The 22,911-nt window shown below is 46.8% G+C and overlaps 1 protein-coding gene and 1 non-coding gene across 7 annotated transcripts in view; both read left to right on the forward strand.

The window, feature by feature from the left end:
- BTBD16 (BTB domain containing 16) overlaps nt 1–7,370 on the forward strand; it is a 66,650-nt gene extending 59,280 nt beyond the window's left edge. For 4 of the 6 annotated variants that reach the window (XM_009459185.5, XM_016962483.4, XM_054659454.2 and 1 more), the window contains 5 exon segments: nt 408–490; nt 1,668–1,745; nt 4,093–4,191; nt 5,706–5,894; nt 7,228–7,370. In XM_009459185.5, coding sequence (XP_009457460.4) covers nt 408–490; nt 1,668–1,745; nt 4,093–4,191; nt 5,706–5,894; nt 7,228–7,296 — 518 coding nt within the window. In that variant the 3' untranslated portion in view covers nt 7,297–7,370. 6 annotated transcript variants of the gene reach the window in all.
- A 7,559-nt stretch (nt 7,371–14,929) lies between these two features.
- On the forward strand, nt 14,930–15,033 carry LOC112204628 (U6 spliceosomal RNA). Its single transcript, XR_002938302.1, has one exon. It is a non-coding gene; the product is annotated as a U6 spliceosomal RNA (small nuclear RNA).
- The last annotated feature ends 7,878 nt before the right edge of the window (nt 15,034–22,911 follow it).

Genomic DNA, 22,911 nt, shown 5'->3' on the forward strand with positions numbered 1-22,911 from the left:
CCAAGGCTGGAGTGCACTGGTGCAATCTTGGCTCACTGCAACCTCTGCCTCCTGGGTTCAAGCGATTCTCCTGCCTCAGCCTCCCAGGTAGCTGGGATTAAAGGTGTGCACCACCACGCGCAGCTAGTTTTAGTAGTGGTGGGGTTTCGCCATGTTGGCCAGGCTGGTATTTCTGTACGTTTTTAAAAGAGAATCGATTTGGAATATAAAAGTAATTGACTCTGAACATAACCACAGTGACCCTGAGACGTTTTGTTTCCACTTTGTCAATCAAACCTTAAAGGAGACCATCCACCCCTTTCCCTTCCCTCAGCTCCGGACTTCTTCCTTTTCCTTTCTGTAAATGAGACTTTTGAGGCTCTGGTGTGAATAAAACTAAAAAACATTCTCTTTGCGTTTCTTCCCAGGCAAGGATCTGGAGGTGCTGCGGCACATTAACTTCTTCCCAGAGTCATGGCTGGACCAGGTTACAGCCAACCATTACCACGCAGTGAGTTGCCTGCTCTGCAAGGACACAGTTGTCGAAGTTTATTGCCTCTCTGACTTTGTTTTTTCTGGAGATGTGTTTCACATTTGAAACCTCTAAACCTCTGAGGTCAGGACATATCTGGATCATCTTCCAGGGAAAGTGGGGAGAGCAGTGCCTGGGAAGGAGAGAAGGGAGGAGACCCAGCCTTGGAATCCGGGTAGTTCGAGCTCCCATCATATGCATTTTTGTTCTTGGTACAGATTAACAAATGTTTGGACCAAATTACTCTTCCTCCAGTAATAAATGAGCATGTCCCTCTCTGTGCACCCTCAGCAACATAGGACATTTAAATTTCAAATCACTTTTCTTAGTTGAGAGGGGAACAACGGCGTCTCATTTTTTAACATGCATTTCTTTTATTACTGGTGACTATGAATGTTTTCCATGCGGCATTTCCCCTTTGTGAATTGTCCATGCAAACTGTCGTAGTTCTTATGTGTTTTCAATCTCGCGTTTTTAGAGATGAAGAGGGGCAGTGTGTGAGTTCTGAAGATGTATGAGTCACTAGTTAAAATTCAGTCCTGCTCAACAAATACCTATTGTAATATGCAAGCCACAGTGCTCAGCGCTCCCCGCACCATAGATCTCGACTCCGTGGAAGGAGATGCTTTTCTGCGACATAACTCAGGACCATGCTCTAACAGAGCAGCAGAGGACTGACAGAGAGGGGACAGTCTGTGCAGACATCTCGGGAAGTCCCCACCTTCCTCTTGGTCCTCTGACTCTGCCCACCTCCTTCCTTTTGTCCCCTGCTGCCAATGTCATCCTCTCCAATTCCGCTCCCTCTCCTCCCCAGCCCTCACCTTGGAGCCTCCCGTGAGGGGCCTTGCTTGCTCTTGATTTTGTGACTGTGATCATCTCTGCCCCATGTACACGTTTTATTTCCCATGTGAGACTGCTCAGATACTTTTCTGTCTTCTCCTTGCATCCTCTGAAAGCACTGGACACAGTGCCAGACACAGTAAGTTTTCAATAAATGTCTGTGAACTGAATGAATGGCTGAATGTAAGTCTAGAGGCAAAACTCTTTTTCAAACCTGGTGAGGGGTGCAGGGATCGAGGAAGAGGCACGAAGATGAAGAGAGGCACTCGTGTCCAGAGGATCCCACTGTGGTCAGCTGTGTGCATTTTCCTTTCAGCTGGAGAATGGGGGCGACATGCTCTACCTGAAAGATCTTAACACCCAGGCTGTGAGATTTGGGCTGCTCTTTAACCAGGTACTGAGAACTGTACCCGAACAAGGGGAAGAACTGTTCCTCTCGTGCTTAGTTAAGAACCTTTGGAGGGCAGCCATGATCACTTCTGGCTCCTGGTAGGAAGGTCAGGGGTCCAAAGAGAGAACCACAGGTGTCTCTCCTGCATGGTCATCAGCTCCCAGGAAATAAAATTCACAAGGGAGGGGCCTGGGGCGGGCCATTTAATAATTTCCCCACTAAGAGGACCAGCAGTCCTGGTGGTACTGGAATGGAGGAGTTGCCCTGGGATGTAGGACTTCAATTCTAAAACCAGGAAAGGCCAAGGCAAACTGGGAAGGGTTGGTCTTTCTATTTCCCACAAACACCAACAGTTGCAAACTGGCTCAACAAGAGACTCCATGCCAAGTCCATGTTTAAGCTTATAGGGGTGAACTCAGTCTGGGCAGCTATTTTGATGGATTTCAGAATAAAACTGCAGTGGGTCAAGGAGCTTGATTGCAAGGCATCTTGGCACTTAGTGACCAGGGGAACCTTGGAGTTGGTAGCTCTGCTCCATGCTGGGTTCCCTGTGATGGAAGCAATTCTCCAAGAAATCAGTGATCTCCTTTGATTATTTCAAGGCACCCCCACAGTGATCTCAAAAGAATTCATGTTTCAAGAACTAGGGGTGCTGAATGCATCATCAGAGAGTCCCCTCTGAGTCATCCCCGGAGAGGCTGGCTCAGCCTTTTGGTTGCAGAGACATCGTGCCTAAGTGGGCAGATGGAGATCACAGAGCCAGGACTTCCTGCAAATGCTATGAGTGGCTCTTGGGCCCATCAAATTGAAACAACATGCTTTGTTTCAAAGGTCTATAGACCACAGGTCATCTAAGAACATACCTAACCTATTCTTCACCTCACTAAGGAACATGAAGAGTAAATAATATCGTCACTGTTCAGTAGCTACTACTAAGTCTACTACTAACTTCTACTAACTGTACCAACTGTTTGTAGGGAGACCAAGGAAAGGAGGGTCTAAACCCTCCAGAAACACTGATTACCTAATCTCAAACCTTCTTTGCCAAGCAGGATTGCAGCCAGGGCATGGTGAATGTTGGGGTGAGGCATGGTTTTGGGGGAACACTGTAACTTTTGCAAACTTGATGGGTTCCCAGGGACCTGTGAAGGGAGATATAGGGAAAAGTATGGGGAAAAACATAAAAATAGAAGAAATTTTAAATGGAGCCATGTGCAGCCTAAATATCTTCTTCCTTTTTGCTTTGTAATTTTTTTTTTATAGTATTGTGATAACTGAAATATTTTTAAAGAATAAGATGGATCAGTCAAAGCTGACCTTCAAGGGCCACTGATGGCTTTTCCTTTAACAATAGTTCTCGAGGTAGCCTCCAGGGTTCACTGGGCAGTGGTATCTTCTTGCATGATTATTGAAAGTATATTTCATTCAAAATAATATAAATTACAATTAAAAGCATTAATATGTGGTATAGAATTTTTTTTAACTCAGGTTGAAATTGCCATCCAATTTGGAGTGAATTTATTTCAAATTGTTACTAGTAATTACTACTACCAAGGATTTCAGTTTAGCTTTCCCCATGTTTCCTAGGTTAAAATTGCCATTGTATTTTCACTTTCAAATCAGTTGCTGAATAAGTGACGGTTGTTATTGTTGCTATACTTTGTTTTACCATGTCCTCTTGACTTTTTTTTTTTTTTTTTTTTGAGATGGAGTCTTGCTCTGTCACCCAGGCTGGAGTGCAGTGGCGCAATCTCGGCTCACTGCAAGCTCTGCCTCCCGGGTTCATGCTATTCTCTTGCCTCAGCCTCCTGAGTAGCTGGGACTACAGGTGCCCGCCACCACGCCTGGCTAATTTTTTGTATTTTTAGTAGAGACGAGGTTTCACCACGTTAGCCAGGATGGTCTTGATCTCCTGACCTCATGATCGGCCCGCCTCAGCCTCCCAAAGTGCTGGGATTACAGGTGTGAGCCACCGTGCCCGGCCTTTTTTTTTTTTGAGATAGAGTCTTACTCTGTCACCCAGGCTGGAGTGCAGTAACACAATCTCAGCTCACTGCAACATCTGCCTCCCCAATTCAAGTGATTCTCCTATCTCAGCCTCCTGAGTAGCTGGGACTACAGGCACGCGCCACCACGCCTGGCTAATTTTTTTTTTTTTTTTTGATATTTTTGGTAGAGATGGGGTTTTGCCACATTGGCCAGGCTGGTCTTGAACTCCTGACCTCAGATGATCTGCCTGCCTCAGCCTCCCAAAGTGCTGGGATTACAGGTGTGAGCCACCACGCCCGGGTGACTTTGAATACTAAATATTTTTCCCCCTTCACTTTGTTGCTTCTCTTTCCCAATTTAGGAGAATACAACTTATTCGAAAACGATTGCTCTATATGGATTCTTCTTTAAGATAAAGGGACTCAAACATGATACTACCTCTTATAGTTTTTACATGCAGGTAAGGATAGAGTGCATGAAAGTTATGTCTCTGAAACAGTTTTTTAGAGTTAGAGTCAATCCATGTTGAATTAATAATAATTGATTCATCATTAATTACTCATTGACATGAAATGTATTGTAAGTGCTAACCACGCTCATATATGTGATGTCATTTGATTTTTACAACAACCTTGGGAAGTAGATATTGGTAGCCCATTTAGCAGATGAGGATCTGAAAACTGAGCGTCTTTGTGTTCATATGGACTCTACTGGTAAAGTCAGGATTAGATTCTAGTCTTCTATCTCTACATGTGGAGCTCACTTCATCTTCAATTTATACATACAATTCAGTTATTCTCCCATGAAGATAACTGGTAATGTCCCCAACTGGGAGAGGGGGTAATTTTGTTAAGCTGCAAAGCAGGCTGTGGGCAGGACCCCAGAAAATTCAGGAGGGTGCTTGACTTCTCCGTAGTGCTCCTGCTGGACTTTAGGAGAGGCAGGAGAATGTCATATTTAGGAGTGGAGAGTCCGCAGGTGAACGGTCTTGCGAGCTATAGGACCTGGGCAAGTGCCAGGAACTCTCTTCTGTGCAGTTTCCTCACCTTTAAGGCAGAGAAGGTAACAGGACATACCTCACCGGATTGTTGTGAGTTTAAATGTGTTCATCTGTGCAGGGTGGCTTGGAACAAGCTTGACACACAAAGCACTATGTGCATTAGGGAAGATGAGGATGATGATGTTGACGATGACAATGACAACTATGATGAAAGATTGCTGTGTTCCACTTAAGATTTGCTTACAAGTCTCTTCTCTAAACTGCAAGCTTTTGAGAGGCCATATCTTATTAATCTTTTTATTACTACTGCCAATCACAGTACCGAGAACATAGAGGAGCTTTATTTTTTTATTTTTCTATATTTTTTGAGATGGAGTCTCATTCTGTCACCCAGGCTGCAGTGCAGTGGCACAATCTTGGGTTACTGCAACCTCCATATAAAGGGGCTTTAAATGACTGACTGAATAAATGAATGGATAAACGAGTGAATTAATGCATGAATGAAGAAACCAGAGTTTTAGTCCCAGATTTTCCAGTACCTCATATGTCCCCTGGAGCAAGTCATTTCTCTTCCATGGGCCTCAGCTCTTGGTCTCCACTGACTCAGGCATCTCCCTACACAATGAATTCTTCTGGGTGGAAGAGATGAATTATGTGACAGCAACAGTCCAAATGCCCTTATGAGTACTACATTGGTTTTTTAATTCTGGCAAAGGCATCATAAAGCTTGACTTGATGGTGTTTTCCTAGATTGGCCAAAGCCCAGGCCATCAGCCACAGGTTTATGTATGGCGGGGGCTCCAATGACAACTGACTCAGCAGCAGCAACTTTTAGGAGGTGGTGCCAATTGGGAAATGCCCTCTTGCTGCCTGCACACATTATATACCAGGGTCTATATGCCAGGCTCCAGCTTTCCCTAACTCTGGGCCACCCCGATTGCAGTTCCGCCTAAGGTGAATCACTCTCTTTGCAGAGAATAAAGCACACAGACCTGGAATCCCCCTCCGCGGTCTACGAGCACAACCCCGTCAGCCTGCGAGCGGCACGCCTGGTGAAGTATGAGATCAGAGCAGAGGCCCTGGTTGACGGCAAGTGGCAGGAGTTCAGGACAAACCAGATCAAGCAGAAGTTTGGGTTGACCACGTCATCCTGCAAAAGCCATGCAAGTGTTCATGTTGTCTTTTCCTTTATTTCCTTTTTGCTCTTTCTCTCCCCCATCCTTTTGGGGATCACTGGCTTCTAATCTCCAGTGCTCTACACTGAAGATCCCCGGAAAATCTGGCTCAGTTTCTTGAGGATTATCACAGCCTCAAATAATGCTAAAGAGAAATCTCTTCTAGAATGAAAAACCATGAATACAGGTAACTATAACCCAAATCAGACTACCTGATTTGGATCACACCAGATCTATTTTATAAGCATCAAAGGGTATTTTTTTTTTAGGTGAGGAGGCTCCGTGGAGTGTATTTGTCATCACTACCTCCACTGATGCCTGTGAGTGGCACATTAATTTCCCTGAAATCCACAGCCCAGACCCACCTGCCTCACTCAGGCCCACTGGGGAAGGGCTGGGCCCATCTACCTCAGTAGGTGGTTGCCAGCATCTAGGCAGATCCACGGCCTGGCCTGGCTTCTGACCAGAATAAGACTTTGCTACAAGCCAGTGAGTAATTCCTGGTCCTGACTGCACATCAGAATCACCTGGGGGCCTTATAACTACCAAGGCCAGAGCCCCACCCAGATCACCAGACCAGATAGATACTCCATGGATCGGGCCAGGGTATCAGTATTTTAAAAGCTTCCAGGTTGTTTTCTATGACGTTAGAAATCACAGTAACAATTTCCTTTGTGGGGGTGAGGGAGAGGGGCTGGGAAATTAACTGAGAGAGAACATGAAGGACATTTCTGTGGGGCTGGAAATATTTGGGTTTTTTTGTTCGTTTTGTTTTGTTTTGTTTTTTGAGATGGAGTCTCGCTCTATCGCCCAGGCTGGAGTGCAGTGGCACAATCTCGGCTCACTGCAAGCTCCACCTCCCGGGTTCACGCCATTCTCCTGCCTCAGCCTCCTGATTAGCTGGGACTACAGGAGCCCGACACCACACCCGGCTAATTTTTTGTGTTTTTTAGTACAGACAGGGTTTCACCATATTAGCCAGGATGGTCTCGATCTCCTGACCTCGTGATCCATCCACCTCGGCCTCCCAAAGTGCTGGGATGAAATATTTGTCTTGTTCAGGGTGATGGTTACACAGGAGCATTTACTTGGTGAGAATTTATGAAGCTGTCCTCTTCAGATTTGTGCACGTTATTGTGTTTAAGTTATTCCTAATTTATTGGCAGTTTATTTCAAATAACCTCTGCAGGTTATTCTGATGTGCAACCATAGTTGAGAGCCGGCATTTTCTACAACTGTTAGTCCTTCCTCTTTCCCCTTCTGGGGGGCAATTGTGTTTATCCTAAAAGTCACATTCACTTTGTTTTTTTTCATGTTTTAGACCTTGAAAATCCAAACTGTGGGCATGCCAATCTATGTAAGTTTTGCGTTCATCTTCCCAGCATCTTGACAGTTTCCAGAAGAATCTATGGGATTTTCCCCCAACTGGTCTGCATAAAAGAAAATAAAATGACATAAAAGGGAGCACTCAAGCATTCCGTTGCCTTTCCTAGTTCGTTATGGTCTTGTTCGAACTTTTGTCCACATTTGTATCATTTGAGGGTGGAACGTGCCAGACCCGAGAGTGCATTTTACCAGCCCTGCCCCACAGAACCCTGAGTCCAGCCCTGACTTTTTGCCCTCTCCCAGCACCAGGGAAGCAACAGCAGTGGCAACAAACTGCAGCCAGGAGCATGGAGGACTTCCCCTAGATGCAGCTCTGCCTGCTACACAGAACAACATGCCTGCCAATCGTCCCTGGCAGTTTGGGCTCAGACAGAACAAGAGGTAGGAGGGGAAGGAAGTGATTCTTAAGTACAGAGTGACTTATTTATTATCCCACCTTTAAAACTGAAGCTCTGCAGTTTGGAAAGAGAGAAGTAGAGAGCCTTCCTTCCCACTTTATTTATTTTCTATTGCAGTGTCACAAAGGACCACAAATTTAGTGACTTAAAACAACACATTGATTACTTCAGTTTTCATGGTTGAGGAATTCAGGGGTAGCTTCACTGGGACCAATACTCAGGGCCTCATAAGACTATGGTTTAGTGGCAGGCAGGCTGTCTTCTCATCTGAAGAGATGGCCGGGAGAATTCATGTCCGAGCGCGTTCAGGTTGTTGGCAGATTCATTTTCTTGCAGCTGTATGACCAAGGGCCCCGGCTGCTACCGGGGTAGAGAGAAGGCTGCGCAGGCCCCAGTGGCCCCCTGCAGTTCCCTGCCATGTGACTCTCTACAGACATTTCAAATCATGGCTATTTGCTTCTTCAAGGCCAGCAGAAGAATCTCTCACTCCAGTCTGCTAAGGTAGCATCTTATATAATGTAAGGTAATCATAGGAGTGGCAGCCCCTCCCCTCTGCCCTACTCTCTGGACTAGAAGGAAGTCACACGCTCCACCCACACCCAAGGGGAGAGAATTATACAAGGGGTCACCTGAGGGTGTGTCCACACTGTATTACCCATTGTCTTTGGAAAAGTGATGGAGAGTCGATGACGCTCTGCAGACAATGAGGTGGATAAGTTTAGTCTAATAATCACCTTAGAGTCAGACACAGCTGAGGGAGCCTCCTTCCCAGCAGAGGAATCTGTGCAGTGTGACCTGGCAGGGAGGCGCAAAGGAACTGGGTGTTGGGAGCCTGTTGGCAGGTTCTCCCTGCCCTTCCCCAAGCCCTGTTTCCCAGGCTGCCTCACCAGCTTGCTTCCGGCCATGTCCAGTCAATGAGAGGTGGAGATGGGAGCTTGGAAGAGAGAGAACAGGAGAGGCCTGGGTAGTTTGTACCCTCTGGGCTCAGAGGATGTTTTCCAGCAGTAACTGTGTCTCCTTCCTCCGCTGCCCAGCTTGTGCCCCAGCTCATGCCCATAGCCTCCTGCCAGGGTTTCAGCACCCATCAAAGGTCCCTGCTTCTGGTTCTGATACCACCTCGTCCCTGTGTCCCTCCAGGCTCTGGGGCAGTGAGGACTTCCTTCACTGCAGTCTCTGGGTCGTCTCATTCCCTGCTTAGCTTCTTGAGTTTTACTTCATCTGGGAAGCAGTTCTCTGTATTATATTGATTCTGTTTGAAACCCCTAGAGTAGTTTATGTTTCCAGGTTAGTCCCTAATGTAAAGGGTTTTGGTGAGTTGGCAGGTGTGGCTCAGTGGGGTGGATGATTGGATAACACAGCCTCAATGATTCTTCCCATCCCCGCCGGGCGGGGTGTAGGGTGAGGCAAGCGAGGCACTTGCTCGGGCATATAACCTAAAGGGGCACCGAAATACTTAGTAATACAGATAAATAGTATTTTAATTCAATGTTTTAAAAAACCAAAATCAACCCACACAAATTTATGATAGAGCTTGGTGAATTGTCATGAGGTGAACACACCCATATAACCAGCACCCAGATCAAAAACAAAAAGAACATAACCAGCACCCCAGACACCCCCAGTGGACCCCCCAAAGTGAATACAACACCGACTTCCATCTCCATGAATTAGTTTGGCCCTTTAGTTTGAATATCTTACAAACAATCTGACAGTGCACACTCTTTCATGCCTGCATGCTTTTGTTCCACATCACATGTAAGAGATTCATCCAGGTTTTCACCGGGAGATGTAGTTTATTTTCAAATAACATGATGGTTTCACTTTTTTACTTTTTAAAAACTAAACGTTACTTCAATAAAATAATACATGTTGTCACAGAAAAGTGAGAAAATACAAAGAAGAAAATCAAACAGCCTGGGACTGCTGACACTGAGATGTTTGGTAGGCGACCTTCCAGGAGGAATTTTAGGTGCATTTATAGTTTTCTTTCCATTTAAAATGGGATTTGCAGTTCAGAGCCTCATTCTTCTCTTGAGAGAGCTAAACAGGATGGCAGGGTGTAGTGGCTCATGCCTGTAATCCCAACACTTTGGGATGCTGAGGTGGGTGGATCCCTCGAGCCCAGGAGTTCAAGACCAGCTTGGGCAACATGGCAAAACCCCATCTCTGCAAAAGATATAAAACTCAGCCGGGCATGGTGGTGCGTAGCTGTAGTCCCAGCTACTTGAGAGGCTGGGGTGGGAGGATCATTTGAGCCCAGGCAGTTGAGGCTGTAGTGAGCTGCGGTTGTGCCACTGCACTCCAGCCTGGGCAACAGAGCAAAACCCTGTCTCAATTAAAAAAAAAAAAAAAAAAGAAAGAAAAAAAAAGCAGGGAATGCGGGGGAAGTTAAACAGGATAACAGGATGATTTCTTTCATAGCGAGCACAGTGTTTGCGGAGGAAGGAGATGGTGTATTTGTTTCACCTTCAAATTGCGGGGCATCAGAAAAGTCACTTGTCATTTACCTTCCATGACTGTCATTTTCTTATCTATAAAAGGGACATAAACTCACCCCTCTGCCTCCCTCTCAGGGGCTGTGAGCCCCGCAGGCAGCACTGTATGTAAGGCCTCTTTATGGACCAGTCCCTGTGCAGACGCCTGGGGGCTTGGTGTTACTGGCTCAAGAAAAAATGCAACCTTGTGGCATTTTACCACAGTTCTGTAGGATAACAGGGATGACAAGAACTAAAAACACTGACAAGCAAATCTGCAGATGTCTAAGAGAGGAGAGGTTGTTTGGAAGCGTCTCTGAAACATGAATGATTGCCTGGTCTCTAGGGGAAACAACTGTTAGGTATTTGAAATACGTAAACTCATGCGCCAGGAGTTTGCAAGAGTGGGAGAAACTTGCCAAGGAGCGATGCCAAAAATGTGTCTGTAAGGTGAGCAGTAAAGCAGAGTGGGGAATGTTAGGGAGGGGCTGGGGTGGGCAGGAGGAAGGCAGCCCCAAAACCTGGGGTGGGGCTGGGGTGGCAGGAGGAAGGCAGCCCCAAAACCTGGGTTGGGGCTGGGGTGGCAGGAGGAAGGCAGCCCCAAAAGGAAAAGGGAAGGATTGAAGGATTGGGCTGCCTCCCCTTCCTCTTGGGCAACAGGAAGGTACTAGAGACAGTAGGACTTGGGGTGTCAGGGAGGGGCCCTGTGATGTCATTTCCACCTCCTAATTGTACAAGGGGGAAATGGAGCCCCAGCAAGGTGGAGTAATGATTCTGGTGGGAAAATGCTTGGTAAGCACCGTCTCACTGAATCCTCCCGACCCCATGAAGTAGGTGTATTTTCCATGTCTGATAAGAAGGAAGCTGAGGCCGGGCATGGTGGCTCACACCTGTAATCTCAGTACTTTGGGAGGCCAAGGTGGGTGGATCACTTGAGGTTAAGAGTTCAAGACCAGCCTGGCCAACATGGTGAAACCCTGTCTCTACTAAAAATACAAAAATTAGCTGGGTGTGGTGATGCGTGTCTGTGATCCCGGCTACTTGGGAGGCTGAGGTGGGAGGATTGCTTGAACCAGGAAGGTGGAGGTTGCAGTGACCTGAGATTGCACCACTGCACTCCAGTCTGGGCGCAGAGAAAGTAAAGTAAATTTATTCATCCAAGGCTCCTCAGTGTGGCAGAGTTGGGAGTCCAGCTCAGGCCTGGCCACAGGCCTATCTGTTTCTATTTCCCCTGATGGCCCACTGAGAAGAGTGGAAATGTTTTAGGGTGTTTCATTCAAGTATTTCTTGAACACCTATCTGTTCAAAAGCAATGTGCACGGAGCATATGCTGCGCGCCTGGCTGCGGTGTGCAGGGTGTGCCTCATATGATATCTCATTCGATTATGATGGGGACTTGAGCAGGGGCAAGGGTGGGAGAGTGGCACGTACCTGGGCCTGGAAGGATGGGGGGCTGTCCTTGTAGGTGGGGATGGAGGGAAACGGTACACAGGTGGTGTTCCAGCCTCATGGCTCTAGGACCGAATACGCATCTGAATTACCTGGGACTTTGTGCTTGCGCAGATCCTGGGCCCCGGCTGAGAGAGGCTGATTTTGAAGTCTGAGAGACACTCAGAAATCTGCACTATAACAGGCTTCCTGGGGGATGCTGATGCAGGGTGTCTGTGGATCACACCCAGAAACTGATCTGTGTGTCAATTCCACAGCAGGGTTTCTTACTGTGCTCCATACACCCAATTGTCTTCCTTACCCAGTGCCAAAACAAAATCCAAACAATAACAAAAAACCTGTGAATTGATTTCACCACACTGGCTGATTCGAAACAAAGCAAAACTGATTTCCTAGAATATGAAATAAACAGAACTTAGTAATGAGGCCCCTCCTGTGGGTGAGCCATAATTCACAGTCCACCCCTTTCCACTAGGGGGCATGATCCACCTCAAAAATTTTAGTGGCAAAAATTTGCAACCTAAAAACTCGTTTTACAGCAGGGAGTCCCCTTGCTTTGTGGTTGAAAGTGGAGCTGTACGTCCTGGGAGAGGCTCTGTTTATCCAAACATCCACAGTATGCACATCATAAAATCTCTGAACTTGAGAAGTGTTAGTCTTGAGACAAAAAAAATCTTAAAATAATTTTACAAGCTTTTCTTACAAGGGAGAAATTCGTAGAGATTCAAGGGAGAACTTGAATTTTAAAGCCCAAAGTCCCAATGCCCAAAGCAGTGGCCATGAGCACTGGTTAACGAAACATCTTATGTGCCATGTCTGAAACGCCTCGTTCACTTCTCCTGATGCCCTTCTGGCTCACCTACTAGCCGCTCACCTCCTATCCCCTCCCCTCCAACGGGGGAGATGGCCCTGGACTCATTTGGTGCACACCAAGTCTTTCGGGTTCTAGAGTACAACTGACCTGGGTTTGAGTCTCAGCGCTGCCCCTTATCAGCTGTATGGCCTTAGGCAAGCCATCTAACCTCTCTGAGCCTCAGAGACTGATCTGAGATAGGCAATCAAACTCATGGTAAAAAATAAGTTGATGTTTTTTGTAAAGCACCTACCACATAATACGTGCTTTATACAATTTATTCCTTATTTTTTCACCCTTATTGCTTGGAGTCAGGGAGTACTTGTTGAAGGTCAAAATGGTTGCTGTGCAATCTTGGGACAGTCCCTTTTCTTTCTCTGGGCCTATTTCCCTTTGTGCAAAATGAAAAGGTTGACCCAGGTGCTCTCTGCAGTCTTTCCAGCTGCAATCATCAGATTCTCAAATTCTGTGAATACGGAAGAACAGATGTGAGTTGTTGAGCCTGTGAACCAGAAGGAGGAGGATCTGGGGAAAGGAACTGTCTTATTTTCCCGTGGGCTCATCAGAATGGGAATGAATTGGAAAGAGTAGGAGAAGGTTTTTCCTCGCCCCTCTTTATAGGGTTTTGCATCCTGGAGACTGGTGCGTCTTGTAATACCGGGGAGGAGAGAGTTTGTTCTTGCTCTTGTAAGCCTAGGCTACTGTTTGGGGTTCACCAAGCTGTTGGAGAGAAGAGTGAGCTTCCCAGGGATGACCTGGGTACCAGAAGTCCCAGGCCCTGCTTGCACACGGGGGTAGGTGTAGGATATGGGGAATTGGGCCTCTGGGCCCTGAGGCCTTGAGAGCTGGCGGGTATAGAAGGAGTTCTCCTGGAGGAGAGAGAGACGGAAGAAACCTCTGTGAGACAGACCCTGAGGGCAGCACCAGCCAACCGAACTTCCCGCAATGATGGGAATGTCCCATATCTGCTCCATCCGATGTGGTATCCGATGTGGTAGCCGTTAGTCATGCGTGGCCTTTGAGCACTTCAAATGTGGCTGGAGCCAACTGAGAAACTGAATTTTCAATTTTATTTCATTTTAATTCATTTAAATTTAAATTGCCATAAGCTTAAGTAGAAGAAGCAAGGTAACAACAGCACCCAACATGAAACCAGAACTGGATGCTTCCTGGCTTTGCAGACTCTCTAGGGTTCCGAGCCTCTCAGTCTCTTCCCAGGCCCCCGACGAGTGGAGCCTCAGTGGCAGGCCGTGCCCATGCCTGAGGCTCAGCCTGAGGCCACCTCAGACTTCTTTCTGGAGAAAGTCGTGCTGCGGAAAAGGAAGGTTCCCATGCTGGGGAAGCGGAGTTCAGCTCTGTATTGTTATTATTCTTATCTTGCTCCTTCTACTTGCACTAACCACTTAAATTTAAATAAATTAAAATGAAATAAAATTTAAAATTTCACTCTTTGTCACTCTAGCCATGTTTCTTTCTTTCTTTTTTTTTTTTTTTTAACTCCTCCTTGCAGAGGAGCGCTAACTCACAGGCGGTGTGCCCAGAGTCGGCCAAGCCGCGTTTCAAGTGCTCCGTGGACTCAATGGCTAGTGGCTGCCCTGTGGGCTTGGCACATAGGACAAAGGGCTCCTATGGCTGCTCCTCATGACTTTGAGCTTTGTGACTTTGAATGAGTCATGTGACCTTTGTGCTTTCATTCCTTAACTTTACTCACACCACAGATTTACAGTGAGCTGCTGCAGGCCAGGCTTCGGGTGAGGTTGTGAAGGTGAACAAAACACACAGTCTCCGCCATCTCAGAGCCTACAGTGTGTGGGGAAAGACAGTTATTAGTGGAATATGCACTAAAGAATGCCTGGGTGCCCTGAAGAGCACAGTTGCCTGGAGCACAGTTTCCAGAGAGCATAAAGCAAAGAAAGCTGACCTAGATCCTGGTGTGGGGGTCAAGGCCCAAGGAGAGCCCTCCCAGGGGAAGCAATGCTTACACAGAGAGCTGAAGTCGGAGTGGGAATTGAAACAGGTTTAGGTGAGGATGTAGAGAAACGACTACTCATATGCTGCTAGTGGGAGGGTGAAATGGTGCAGCTGCTTTGGAAAACTGGTGGCTCCTCAAACAATTAACGTACAGTACCATGTGACCCAGCAATTCTCCCCTCTAGTTACATACCCCAGAGAAAATGAAAATGTATGCCCGCCCAGAAACGTGAACACGAATGTTCGTAGCAGTATTATTCACAATAGGCAAAACATGGAAATTAGCCAGGAGTGATGGCGTGCACCTGCAAAAGGGGTGAGGCGCCTGTAGAAAGGGGGTTGGCTCATGCCTGTAGTCCCAGCTGCTTGGGAGGCTGAGGTGGGAGGATCACTTGAGCCCAGGAAGTGGAGTCTGCAGTGACCCATGATCACACTACTGGACTCCAGCCTGGGTGACAGAATGAGACCGTCCTTTACAAAAAATAAAATAAAATGCTCACTCTGGTAGCAGATATACTAAAATTGGAATGATACAGAGATTAGCATCACCCCTGCAAAAAGATGACATACAAATTTGTGAAATGTTCCATGTTTTTAATAAACTTTTTAAATTAAAAAAAAGTAAAAGAAAATGAAAAAAAGAGAAATGGAAACAACCTAAATGTCCATCAGTGGATGCATGGATAAACAAAGTGTGGTCTATCCATGCAATAGAACACTACTCAGCCCTAAAAAGGAATGTAGGACTGGCACGTGCTACATGGATAAACCTTAAAAAGATCATGCTAAGTGAAAGAAGGCAGTCACAGAAAAACACGTATTATATAACTCTATTCATATGAAATGTCCAGAGGAGGAATGTCTACAGACAGAAAGTAGATTCGTGGTTGCTTAGGGCTGGAAGATAAGAGGATGGCCACTAAAGGGCACAGGGTTTCCATTTCAGGTGATGAAAATATTTTAAAATTGAACAATGGTGATGGTTGGACAACTCTGTGAATATGCTGAAAACCACTAAACTGTACACTTAAGTGGGCGAATTGTATGATACATTAATTCTATCTCAATAAAACTGGGGTTTTTTTGAAAAAAAAAAGGAGGAATTGGGGGCTCAGGAGAAGATTCAAGCCCAGACAACATGTGAAAGTGAGCCTGGTACCTTTAAAAAACACGAGAGAAGGCCCCAGTGGGCAGAGCCAGCAGAGCCAGCAGCAGAGGCTGGAGATGTGGGCAGCTGGGACATCCCTGGATTTTGGTCTCTTTCTCAAGACCACCTAGTATTCAAGAGTTTCAGGCCTGGGGCCACCCTGATGAAACCTGGGTTTTGAAAAAGTTTTTCTAGATGCTGTTTGTCAGCAGAGGTGAGGGGGGCTTGGGCAAGAATGCCAGGTGTCAACATGGTGTGGGATGTGTTGTGGGTGAGCAATGACTATCTGGACCAGTGATGCAGGGGTAAAAGAATTTACCAAGACAGTTGTAGATAATGAAAGGCAAATTTACTAGAGAAAGTATGAAACTATGTAGTGAGAAGGCAATGGGCAGGCCAGCAGAAGAGGAGCTGACTGCAAGGAAACAAAGGCTGGCTGGAGATTTTATAGAATAATGCTTATGCTATATGCCGAAGAGGGCTTTGTGCAATACTAGTAATGCAAGATTGCAGTGAGCCAACTTGCAGGTGTCTGGTGATAAGCTGGGTGCACGAGGGGTACCTGTTCTGGGCCATGAAGAAAGGCAGATTTGCTGCTTACCTGCCTCTTCTTTTTGCTTTCCTTTGCTCCCACCAGCCTGACTCCTTTTCCCTAGTTAGGACTCGACAGGAGGACAGGCTGGGAGAAATGTAGAGCCCCTGCCCTCTCCCAGAGAGGGAGGGAGGATCCCTTAACTTCCCTGCATGATTCCTCAACTTGCCCTGGTCCTGAGTTACCACTGAGGGGTGTGACTGTGGCCCCTTGGGGCAGAAAGCTCCTCTGCTATCACATATCACAAAGTGGTTGCACCAGTTTGTTTAAAGGCACGCATTCCCAAAGGACACTGGCTGGTGGCAGTATAAATTGGCACTGCCTTTCTGAGATCAGTGTGGCAGCATATTAGAAAAGATCTTAGGATGTTAATTACTGTGGTAGATGATGATAATGATGGCTCCGGTGAATCACACCTCCCTGTGTCCACACCCCTTGGCTTTGCAGTGCCACCCAAAAACAGATGGAGTCTATTTCTACATCCTCTTGAGTCTGGGTTGGCCCTGGGGCTTGCTTTGGCCAACAGAGTGTGGCAGAAGTAACATGGTAGCATTCAGTAGTTTGGAGCTCAATGTGCCTTGCAGCTTCTGCTCTGGCCTCTTGGAGTCTTGGGACCGTGTAGTGCAGGGGCCTCTATTAACCTGCTGGAGGGAATGTGGCCATGTGGAGGAGAACCTCAGCCCGACCACCAGCCCCAACTGCCAGACATGTGAGTAAGGCCATCTGGAACCTTCTAGCCCAGTCGACGCTCCTGTGGAATGCAGCCTCATGAGTGACTCCAGAAGAAACCCTGCAAAGGATTTCTTCAGCCAACCCTCAGAATCATAAGAAGTAATTAATTGTTGTTTTAAATCACTAAGTTTGGGGGTGGTTTATTACCTTGCAAGAGCTAATTGAAATACATACCTTTTGAATTAAGCAAATCCACTTTAGTAATTTATACTTAGAAAATAAAAATCCAGAAAATAACCCATGATTTAGGTACAAAGGCATTCCTTATAGCATTGTTTGTAATACAAAGCATCAGCATGATTTTAGGTGCCTAACAGTAGGAATTAAACAGAATAGTATTAATTCTATTTAGTATTAATACTATTAATTAATTAATAGTATAATTAAACAGAATAATATTTTTAAATAAATTATTTAAAAATAATTTAAAAATTAAACAATTTTTTAAAGTATGCAAATATGATCTATTAAAATATGCATATTCTAAATATATTTTAATGAAATTGATGGGTCCAAAAGCATATGCAACTTTGATCTGATAGTATAAAATCGCTCTCTAATGTGGATGTGATAATTCATCTTCCTCCCAACACTGAGGAACCTTGCTGCTGCTTTCTGTCGCTGTTGCTGGTGGTAAAGGGCCCTTGACTGACACATTTGAGAGGCTGGTCAATCCGTGCACAGAGCTGATGTGAGTTAAGGCAAAGGAAGCTTCAACCTTTATTTCACTTAGCAGGATTCCCTGGTTTCTTGGCCACCCAGAGATACCTTCTTGGGACTCATTTCTCACCCAACCGAAGGGGCCTGATGTGCTCCTGGACTCCTTTAAGGAGAGAGAAACTTTGGGTGCAGCATCACGAATTGTAAGCAGGAAGCCAGGCTTCTGAGAGTCAGATGGAACTGCAGCTGGGAGCAGGGGGGTTGTCATTTGTCTGCCCTGAGCCACCAGAAAGGGTTCAGTGAGTCTTGAACACAGTGATTAACTTCTCTTTAATCTACGCATCACTGCACAGCACAGCCAATTGCTTGGCTTCCCCAAGAAGAGTCATGAGTCACTCAATGTCTTACTGTGGACTGAGCACGTTTTATTCCAAGCAGGTGCGACTGTTCCTGTATGTGCCTTTGAGATACCTAGGAAATGAATAATGCTTGTTGTCCCCCTCCAACACCAACTGAACATTGAATCAATAGTTTACTATTTTAGTAACAAGTGAATATTGCTCTAAGACTTTTTTTTTTTTTTTTTTTTTTTTTGCTTGTTCAGTGGCAGGGAGATAGGTTCCCATTTCTTTTCCTGGCTGTTGGGTCACGGCTGAGGGTCCCTGGGATGTGGGGCATCTCCGTAAGTAACAGGAAGTATATTAACTGGTGGGTTAATTGAGAAAATCATTGACGAAACCACATGAGTGTGTGCTGTGCAAGCCACCCTTGGACTGCCATAGAGGCCAGGGATAGGGAGGGAAAATTGGACCCAGCTGTGGCCTGCTTAGCTCTTTTCTTCCAATGTGGGTCACTCCTTGAACTAGGACAGTCTGCAGGTGTTCCCATTGTGCTCAGACAAACACTCAACTCTTAACCCTTGAAAGAAAGAAGTAGGAACAAAGGCCTGCTCGGGCATGTTGGAGACGCAGAAATTGTGGAGGGAAAAGCAGCAGGCCCTTTTCACATGGTGGCTGCCTTATCCTCTCTTACTCTATTATTCAATCTGTTCAACTTAGTTAAGAACCTATAGATCTAGATTCTACCCCCTCCTTCCCTACCGCTCTCTGGCTGGGTGACTTTTGGCAAATTTTCTATCTTTTCTGAGCCTCAGTTTCTCATCCTCACAGAACCATTGTGAACACAAAATGAGGGGCAGAATGGGGACATGTGATAGGCAGAATAATGGCCCCAAAGACATCCATGCTCCAATCCCCAGAACCTGTGAAAGTTAGCTTATGTGACAAATGGAGCTCTGCAAATATGATGAAGTTAAGGATTTTGAGATGGGAAAATGATCCTAGATTATCCAGGTGGGCCCAATATACTCAAGGGGTCTTTATAAGAGGGAGGCACACACTCAGAGAGGCAGAAGGCAATGAGACTACCGAAGCAGAGATGGGAGTGATGTGGTCACAAGCTGGGGGATGCAAGCAGGCCCTAGAGGAACAGACTCTTCCCTAGAGTCTTGGAAGCAGCCAGCCCTGCTGACCTTGACTTTAGCCAAGTGAAACTGATTTCGGACTTCTGGCCTCCAGAACTGTAAGAGAATAAATTGGTATTATTTTAAGCCATCAAGTTTGTGATTTGTTACAGCAGCTGCAGGAAACTAATGCAGGCTGATTTGTAAAGTCCTCCTGTGAAAATGGAAGAATCTCCTGTAATGTAGCCAGAGCCAGGTGAGGCCCAAAGGGGTGGGTGTGCCTGATAAGCCAGGAACGTGTCGGCCTGCAGGTGTCCATTTGCATGAGCTTATTTGCAGGGTGCTGCCTGTGAGGCTGGATTATGCCTGCTGCCTGACCCTGCCTGGTCACCCAGATATGAGCCCAAGCCCAGTGAGGAGAGACTCCATGGACAGAGATGAAGGAACTGTTCTCCAAAGGACTCTGACAGCTTGTGGGTACAAGCTGTGCTGCTCTGGGGCCCAAATGACAGGTGAGATGTGGAAGGGGGCAGGGACATTTGTTGCATGTCTGTTGCACACTTTATGGCATGGCTACAGCCGAATAGACACCACCTGATGTGTTCTGACACCCTGAAGGCTACAGACATCTCAAGACCACTAGCCGACCTCAATCTTGATCACTGCCCAGGTGGCAGTGGAGAAATGTCTTCCTGCAGGCAGCAGGCAGCACCAAGAGGTTTGAGCCAGAGATATGACGCTCCCCTGAAGATACCATTGCAGGTGGTTAAGCAAAAGCCACTGGCATTTGGATTAATGTGTGTTGGTGCCCACCCACAGATAAGGCCTTGGGACCCCCAGGCAACTGCAGGGCCTGCTTTTGGCATCCACCAAGGTTTCTGTCTGGGACATCTGTTCCCTATGGACCCACTGACCTGAGTCCCCAGCACAGACATGACCACACCTCCCATTTTGTAAGGAAATCATGTATGATTCTCTGGGACAAATGCTTTCCAGTTCTTATTACTCCTCCCTACCGCAACACATATTCTGAATCCACCTGGAGAGCCACGAAACTCGATGGCAAGTGGCAGGCCAGATGCCACCTGGCTTCTCCTTCTGGCCCTGTGTCTTCACTCTATCTTATTTTCTTGCTTCTTGCCACTCTCTAGACTGATCTTGCTCATTTCTGGCTTGTTCATCATGACTCCACAAGAGCGTGGACTTTGTCTTTTCCCTCGTGGAACGCCTGGCTCTGACATAGCTGCACAACACGTCACAGCACCCATATCTCAGTGAATTAATTAGTTGACGCCCCAAGCATACTGAGGGTGGAGGGCGGATGCCTGGGACTTGAAAGGCGTGTGGCACATCTCCAGGTCCACTGCGCACTGGGCTGGAAGATTTCAGAAACGAGCTATGTGGAAACGGCACAGGAAGCCCACAGAGCGATTCTTCCGTTGCAGTGGCCTGAGGGAGGGTCAGTGGAAAGCTATGGGAGAAACTGACCTGGTCCTCCCATCACGTGACAGCTTCCTCTTCCCTGAGGGTGCTGGACAGACTGGGGATGGGGGAGGGAGGAGGAAGCAAGCGGGGTTTCTCCTTTGGGGTCTTTCTCTTCCTGCCTTCTCCTCCTTGGCCTCGTTTTGTAGCATCGTTACAGACTGCATCTTCCGTCCCCACCGCCGTCCTGCCTGTCCTCCCTTCTCAGGCTTGACTCCTCCAGCCAAGTGTTAAGAGTGTTCTGGGAAGTTCCTTCTGGGTCACCCAGTGCTTAAGAAAATCTCACAAGAGGATCTTAGCATCACTGTGTTTTCCATCTCGAATCATTCTGGTACTAAAATTTGTGGTACCAAGGTGGAAGGAGGAAGAAAAGGGGAAGGAAAGAGGCAGAGGACTTTTTCATTGACTCAAGGTTTTCTCTTTCTGGAAGTCAGTCCACAAAATCCCAACTGTTCTTGATCTCTGAGACTCTCAAAGCCCTACATGGGTAATGCTTGTGTGTGATAGGAACCAATTTTTTCCCCCTGGTTCATCTTAGATGGACACTTGTATGAAGTACAAAGAAAAATGAGGAACTCAAAGATATACAAAATACAACCTCGCTCATGGCGCGTTTGTGTGTGGCAACACCCCAGTGCTCTAAAGGTTTCTAAATGCTTACTCCCCATTTCTGCAGCTATCCCATTGAGCATGGACAATAACTGTCTGTGCACTGGTACCAGTCCGCAAACACACTTGGAGCTCACAGTATAGATTCATGGACAGACTGCCTGTTTAAGGCTAGAGTCCTGCAAGTGTTCTTTATTCTTTAGTATATGAATCTGCAGCCAAAGACTTCCTCAGTAGAGAAGGAAAAAGAAAAGCCACTCTGATGCTTTCCCACTCACCCTGGTCTTGCTACAGGGAAAAAGTGAGCTCCAACAAACAGAGGGTCACTAAGCCACTGTCTCCTTGGCAGCAGACAGAGAGGGCCCTGTTTGGTTGTCCAGGACTGTCAGAAAAGGGAGAAGCCACACTTCTGCCATGAGGGAACACTGGAGGTCATGTTGGGTGGGAAACGGGGTGTGTCATGGTGCCCTCCACCGGTCCTGGCAGGGAAGCTGGCCCATGTGAGAGGAATGGTTACTGCCACATTAGTTCTGAGGATTGGCATGAATTTTGTGCCATGATTTCAAAGTCGTGATAACTCCATTTAAAAAATGATATTGGAGGGCTAGGAATGGTGGCTCATGCCTGTAATCCCAGCACTTTGGGAGGCTGAGGCAGGTGGATCACCTGAGGTCAGGAGTTTGAGACCACCCTGGCTAACATGGCGAAACCATGTCTCTACTAAAAATACAAAAATTAGCTTTGCATGGTGACTCATGCCTGTAATCCCAGCTACTTGGGAGGCTGAGGCAGGAGAATCGCTTGAACCCGGGAGGTGGAGATTGCAGTGAGCTGCGATAGCACCATTGCACTCCAGCCTGGGTGACAAGAGCGTCTCAAAAAAAAAAAAGGTCATTGGTACCTAGGATGGCTAGAGTGATTACTATGTGGTCGGTTCCCAAGGTGTCATCTTCAGCTACCCTATTTTGTTGTTGCCATTGTTATCATTGTCACTTCACAGATAAGGCAACTGGCCTCAAAGAGCCAGAGGGCCCAGCCAATGAGGTGAAGCTTGTGCATGGCAGCTGGGATCTAAACAGGGACCATCTGGCTTCAGGGCACCCTTATCTGCTGCATCAGGCCGCCTCCCAGGTCCGTAAAAGGGGCTATTCAGGACGCTTTGGAAAAATATTCCCTAGCACAGGGCTCCCTGGAGTCAAAGGCAATCTCTGTGCATTGAAACTATGTAAGAGCAAGAATTCAGCCACAGAAGTCACGTAGAGCAATAGTTCTCAAACCTGAGCATGCATCAGAATTACCTGGAGGGCTTGTAATCACGCAGACTGCTGGCTCCCAACCCCGGCAATTCTGACTCAGTAGGTCTGGGTGAGATGGGAGAATTTGCATTCAGCAAAGCAGCAGGTGATGTCGAGGCTGCTGGTCCCTGGCTCACATTTTGGGAGTCCCTGGTGTAGAGACAGGCAGGACTGTGCTCTGGGACATGGTCTGAATAGGATTGTTACTCCCTGGGTGAGGCGGTCCTGAGGGGGTGCAGGTGAAAAGCCTGCTGATAGCTCCGCTGTCCACTCCAGACATCCTCCCATCACCCCTTTGCAAATGACCAGTCTCTCTAAATGCAACACAGCCGTACTCAGCTTTGGGGCATGAGGGCTCAAAAGCAGATGCTCTGATACCTCTTGGACTATGTTGCTAGCCCCGTGCCAGGTGCAGATTAGATGTTTACTAAGTGCCCAAGTAGATTCTCTTCGATTAGCAAATCCTGTGAATTCCTAGATATCCCCTGGGTGGTA

This window comes from Pan troglodytes, chromosome 8 (genome assembly GCF_028858775.2).
Source record: "Pan troglodytes isolate AG18354 chromosome 8, NHGRI_mPanTro3-v2.0_pri, whole genome shotgun sequence".
In the NCBI taxonomy this organism is placed as follows: domain Eukaryota; kingdom Metazoa; phylum Chordata; class Mammalia; order Primates; family Hominidae; genus Pan; species Pan troglodytes.